Genomic DNA, 6,328 nt, shown 5'->3' on the forward strand with positions numbered 1-6,328 from the left:
AATACAACAAAGTATATCGTTTACATGTAGCGCATCAATTCTGCATGTTATGTAAACTCTCGCTTGCTCTCGCTCTTTGCGCGTGAGAGAAAGCGACGGCGAGTCGTGCGCCTTCACACTAGAGTTTGTGTTACGCCAAATACACAAACACAGGTGCGCTGCACATCCATTCAAATGAACTGAAAAATATCACAGATCGCTTGACGAAGAGTGAAACTCTGAAGTGCTCAGTCAGAGTGTTCTGTGAGTGAAAATATATCTGTGCTAATCATATACTCAGCCTCCAACTCACACACTGGCAAGTAAAATCTGCGAATTTATTAGCCATTGGCTAATATTAGACATCATTTCGTCGCCCAGAGTGAAGATTTAGTCGCATATGCGAGTGATTTACTCGCAATGTAGAAGGTTGGGTTGGTATGGTTTTTTAAAAAGATCTTAATGTCTCTTATGCTCACCAAGGCTATATTTATTTGATGAAAAATCAAATAAGAGAAATTATTTTCTCTAATTTAAATTACACTGGAGAAATATCATTATTTAAAATAACTTTTTGAATATTCTTTGAATTTTCAGCATCATTACTCCGGTCTTCAGTGTCCGATTTTTGATCCTTCAAAAATCATTCTAATATGCTGATTTACTGCAAAAAAACATTATTATTAATGTTGTAAACAGTTGTGCTACTTAATATTTTTGTGGAAACATGACACTTTTATTAAATTTCATTCTTTAATATAGAAAATTCGAATGGACAGCATTTATTCGAAATCTATTTATAAATTTTTATCACTGCCACTTTTTAGAAATATAGGCTAATACAACTTGTTGAATAAAGGTTCTCATTTCTAAACAAAAGAATTGATCTGACTCAAGCTTTTGAACGGTAGTGTACATTGTGTAAATAATTGTTAAACTAAACTAAACAAATAAATAACTAAGTTAAAACTGTTCTAGGATGGGCAAAGAAAATTTAGCCCTGTAAATCTGTGACCAAGGCAAAGGTGCAGAGTCAAGCGCTGTGGTGCTCAGTGCCAGTATGTGTGCGTTTTTCTCACCGATGCGGCATGGGCATAAGTGCCAGCAGCAGCAGAAGCGTAGCTGTGTGTGTGTGTCCGGGTGGCGTGCTGCTGAGAGTTGGTGAACACCAGGCTCTGGGTGAGAGTGTCAGGGGACGACGGCTCCAATCCAGACAGCTCAGAGTCACCCTCAGCCACCTTAGACAACAGAGAGCCGAGAACCATCCTGAGGAGTTGAAAAAAAACAAAAAAAAACTTTCAGACAACTACAAAAGAGGCCACTGCTCTATGATGCAAAACATCAGATTCATTTTTGATGGGGTTCTGCCCTATTGCTTCCACAACATAGGAAGCAGGAAGTGAGGATGTTCCAGGAGCGCACTTGCATATGTCTGCTAATCTGTTTCTGCTTGTAAGGCTGTTTGCTTTTTTGACTTCAATTGCTAAACATAAGTCATAAATTAACGAGACAGGGAGGGGAATCATACCTGAATGCTTGCCAAATATTTTGGAGCACTCAGGTAGACTAATGTGTCTAAACTTGCTCTTCAGAACTGCTTGTTGAACATGTAATAGAGCACAGTTTTAGCACTTGCTTACACTACTGGATAACAAAAACTGAGTTGAGTTGAATGACACTTTTGTTTACTGTAGAGCTGCTTTATAGCTGAATTGCATTCGTTTATAATTAATGAATGAAGCAGCAAATGAACTGATTTAACACTGAGCTAAATAACATTATTGCCTTCTCTAGAGCTGTATACAGCTGAATCAAACATGTTTCATAATTGATGAACTTTACACAGTAACTGAACTGAACTAAACCAACACTGTATTAAGTTGAATGACACCATTACCTTTTAGAGATGCTTTATAGCAGAATTTCATATTTCGTTAAGTTTTCATCATTTATTTATTCTGTTACTTTCCTATTTATTAGTGTGAACTAGCCAAACCAGGCTCTTTGCCATGTAGTGGTCACGACAAATTAAATCAAAGGTCAGCATGTTTGGTCAGGAGTTGTGTCATCAGTTACTTGCAACTCCTCAAATAAAATTCATACAAAAGGCACCAAGCCAGCTGATTAGTATAAACAAGTTGTACAAGCAATAACTAATATGTCTGGCAGAGTAATAACAAGTAATTCCATTGTAATCCTAGATGTGCCACTTAAAAGCAAATAAAGAAAACTACTATCAATGTATTACTTCAAAATATAAATAAATGACTTCTCAAATGGCTAAGTAGATTAATTTGGCTAAATAACAATTAAATGCAGTCACTGTAGCAGTGTTAATTTTGACAGCAAATGTTGATTTAGTCATAGTCTTTTGACTAAAATGCCATTTAGTTTTAGTCATATTTTAGTCATCTGAATTGTTTTAGTTTGTCTAGTTTTAGTCAACTAAATATCATAAGATTTTAGTCGACTAAATCTATGGTAGATTAAGTCAGCTATAATCTAATGGGTTTAGTTACAGTGCATTTATTAAGCATTTCTCTAAAATTTCCAAACTCATTATATAGGTTTAATATTAAGGTTTTATCATGCAATATAGAGACAGATTTAACTGCTGTGACACACAACATGCCTTTATATTAAAATTAAATAAAACCACTTCTCATAAAGAAACAAGAACATGATACTCCTTTCAATTAAATGGTTATATAATATTCATTATTTATAACAACTAACACAAACCACATTCTTCATTATTTCAAGCAGACATATTTATACAAATAAATTTAGATTAATCCTTATTAGGGCTACAAAAGTCATTCAGTCAAGTGCAGTGAGTGATTTTCTCATTAACATTAATGACACATACATAGCTAAAAATCAATATATACCTTTAAAATCGAATGCACAGGTGCATTATACTGATAAACATCCGATATCCTACTAACGGTTTACTTTCACTTAAGACGTAACCGAGTGTGTTTACGTGAATACTCGTCAAAGCGGACACTTCAACATCATTTTGTGTGTATTTCTCTATTCATGTGACGCGAAAGAGAACTGAATTCAGTACTCGTGTCATGTGCTGTCTGAGAGGCGCTTTTCTGTGTTCGTGATTCAGGTGCAGTGTTTCCCCTGCCATTATATTAGGGGGGCGGCCCGTCCCCTCAACGGCACCCCCCGCCCCCCTTGAAGGTCAAGTTAATTTTATTTAATATTTTATCTATAGCGCCAGATCACAACAGAAGTCATTTAAAGTTACCTTTCCGATAGAACAGGTCTATAACCTTGTTCTTTTATTAAACAAACTAAATAGCCTTATGTTATTTATCTTATTTACACGACGGCATGTCATTTCGGTCTCTACGTTATGGTCGCACTCTCTGAATCACGCACAGCGGAGTTCCACCCCGATGCGCGCGCCCGCACACACACACACACACACACACACACTCACACGTGCGCGCACACACACAAGTGAGCACGCTCCCACTCCCACTAGTATTTGTAAATATTAAGCCGCAAAACGACTATTTAAATATGAATTCGTGTCTCTGTGTTAATGAATGGCAGACGTGCGGTTTTGTTTACCACGTGTACTGAAGCGCGCGTGATGCTTGCGGTGATTTTAGCGTCTGCCTTCTCACTAAATGAGGACATAAATACATGAACATCTCCAGAACTGCACTGAGAGTCACTTCATGAGCATTTGACCATTTCATTAGAGTAAAACTTTCCTCATATCATATACACACAGAAATGTAAATGTATTCACGGCAACCCGTCAAAATAAAAGTTTGGTTTAACTTGAAGGCATTGCGGCAGAAATATATTATTGTTCAATAGAATGTAAGTAATAGGCTGCTACTACTAAAATGATTAAAACCTTATTTTTAAAGAATAATCATACAATATTTATTCAATGTTTTAATTGTAATATTAAATGACCTTTATTTTCCAAAAAATAACATTTGTTTAATTTTCATTACTTAAAAGATAGATTAAATTAATATTTTATTCCTTAATGTAAATACACAACACAGAATTGCGGAGCAAAAAATCATAAGGCTATTGTAAGAATAAATTAAACTTGTTTTTATGCTTTCAAATAATTAGACATGCTAAAACAGAATTTGGTAACAATAAAACATTAGGTTGGAAAAAATAAAATTTCATAGGGCCCTAAACATGTAATTTTTGTTAACCTTTTAATAAATTGATGTTAAATTGTTTAGGTTTCATGATTTTAATTAATTAGACATGCTTTTTTATTAATAAAATTTAATTTAACCATTAAAAAGGAGTCCAGAAACCCCCTCCCAAAGCCGTAAACCTAGAGGAAACACAGCAGGTGTGTGCGCATGCTCAGAAAACCAGACCGAACTAAGTCCTCTTTTGCATCGTCATGCTTTTCAAATTTATCCACATGTCTGCTCTTCTCTTACTCCCAGATATTGACATTTTTGAATGTTTTATGAGACGTGCAGCAAATGTGTGCTAGCTTATGTCCCGCCGGAGAGATCAATAGGCTGTTACAGTTCAAATGTTCGCATCTAACCTCCTAACCACGCAGGAGATCCGACTGGATCTTTTCCCAAATCGTCACACCCTAACATTTGTCTCGTTTCCATTTTTTGACGAAAATGTCAATTAATTTTCGTCATAGTTTGTCATTCAAAACAAGTTTTTATTTTCTTATTCTCATTTTCGTCTGTGGAAAAATGTCTTTGACAAATTATTCGTCAATGAAATTAACACTGCACTGCAGTTAAATATATAAATGAATGTTGAATTAAGTTAAATAAAATAAAAAAATTTAATCATCAACTTTAACTACTTAAAATTACAAAACACTTTTCTATCAATTTGCAAACAAGTTTAAAAATTGGCTGCTCCCATGTGTGAACTACCCAGTGGCATTTATTTTAACTCGATTGACAAATGGCTAAATAAAAGCATCTGGTAAATGACAAAGGCAGTTGACAAATCAAATGAACAAATTTAAAACTTGATATTAAGGTAATATTTTGTTAAATTTAACTTGTTTATTTTTGTCAATTTTAAGTAATAGTAAAATTACTTTTAAAGCTACATTTTGAATGAAATTACTTCTATTTGAATTAATATATTTTTTAATGAAATGAATTTCTTTATTTTTTAAGTGGCACTCCTAGTCGTCCGTACATCCGAGCTCTGTGCTAGAAAGTGTTGAAGCATAGGAAGCACTCACCCCTGTCCAGGCTGCACGCAGTTCTTGGAGCCAAGCGCATAAGAAGCAGTGAACACTTTGGTCTCAGATAGCTGATAAATGGAGAAGCGAGCGTTACACACTGACATCTCTTGATCAAGTTTTCCAGTTTCATTTTAACATTCATGAGATCACTCACATCTTCATTCCAGTCTTCGGCCACCCAATCTTCCAGACTGTCCTTCCAGGCTCCTAAAAGCACAGGTGAGTTAAAGATAAAATTATGTTTTGCAGTGGGTTATATTAAGAAATTCATAAACACTGGTTACAGATTATGCTCATTTACATAATCAACTGTGCTTTATGGTTTGAGGATGATCCGCACTACAAAAATCTGATCAGAGATGAGCATTTCGAGCTCTATACAGAGCTGTATGAAATCGATACTACTAAAAACCGGCTCACCTGACATCGATACCAGACTGAAAATGGCTTCAGATATGATTAAGTGCAAAGTATAAGAGAACCAACTTCTGCCCTATTAAAGAAACGGTGTTCAGGATCCAGATCAATAAATGGCACTCACCTGCTCCTTCAGTAGTCTCATTTCCAGCCTCCCCTGCCTCAACAGAGCCGGTGTAGTCAGCAGGGTTAAACGTCCTACTGGTCAAAGAGAAGCCAACAAAGGGGGAGTGAGAATAACGACCAAGAAAGAGTTTTTTGGAATGGGCACAGAGATATTTCTCACTGAAGGAGTGTTTGATGGGTTTGGAAAGACAAAAGTGTGAATATTCACCCCATTCCCTGAGAGAGCCTGCTCATTCCAGCTCCTCTGCCTCTTCCTCGGCTTACTACACCTGAGGCAACACACCAGCATAAATAACAATAAGAACAAATGAAAATATAAAGGAAAAGTTCAGCCAAAAACAAATATGTATTTACTAGTCCTTGTGCCTTTCTAAACCAATATTACTATGCCATTACTCTTTATGGTCAGAACATGACAAACACTTCACGTTCTTGAATTCTTTACACCTTCTAGGGCTGGACAATAATTCAATATCAATATGTATCGCGATATAATTTTTTTCAATAACGGTGATATGATTTTTAAACACATTTCCGATATTTCGATATACATTACCAGTTTCCCATACATTG

General features: G+C 35.6%; 1 protein-coding gene across 1 annotated transcript in view; it reads right to left on the minus strand.

Moving 5' to 3' along the window:
• The window catches only part of LOC107702806 (ubiquitin-associated protein 2-like), a 43,362-nt gene that overhangs the window by 25,867 nt on the left and 11,167 nt on the right, over positions 1-6,328 (minus strand). The window contains exons 7-12 of the mRNA XM_016505227.1: positions 5,964-6,024; positions 5,754-5,827; positions 5,367-5,419; positions 5,210-5,280; positions 1,059-1,245; positions 950-953 (exon numbers count right to left, since the gene is read on the minus strand). Coding sequence (XP_016360713.1) covers positions 950-953; positions 1,059-1,245; positions 5,210-5,280; positions 5,367-5,419; positions 5,754-5,827; positions 5,964-6,024 — 450 coding nt within the window. The remainder of the gene's footprint in view (positions 1-949; positions 954-1,058; positions 1,246-5,209; positions 5,281-5,366; positions 5,420-5,753; positions 5,828-5,963; positions 6,025-6,328) is intronic.

The sequence above is a fragment of the Sinocyclocheilus anshuiensis genome, unplaced genomic scaffold (genome assembly GCF_001515605.1).
Source record: "Sinocyclocheilus anshuiensis isolate Anshui unplaced genomic scaffold, SAMN03320099.WGS_v1.1 scaffold366, whole genome shotgun sequence".
Lineage (NCBI taxonomy): Eukaryota > Metazoa > Chordata > Actinopteri > Cypriniformes > Cyprinidae > Sinocyclocheilus > Sinocyclocheilus anshuiensis.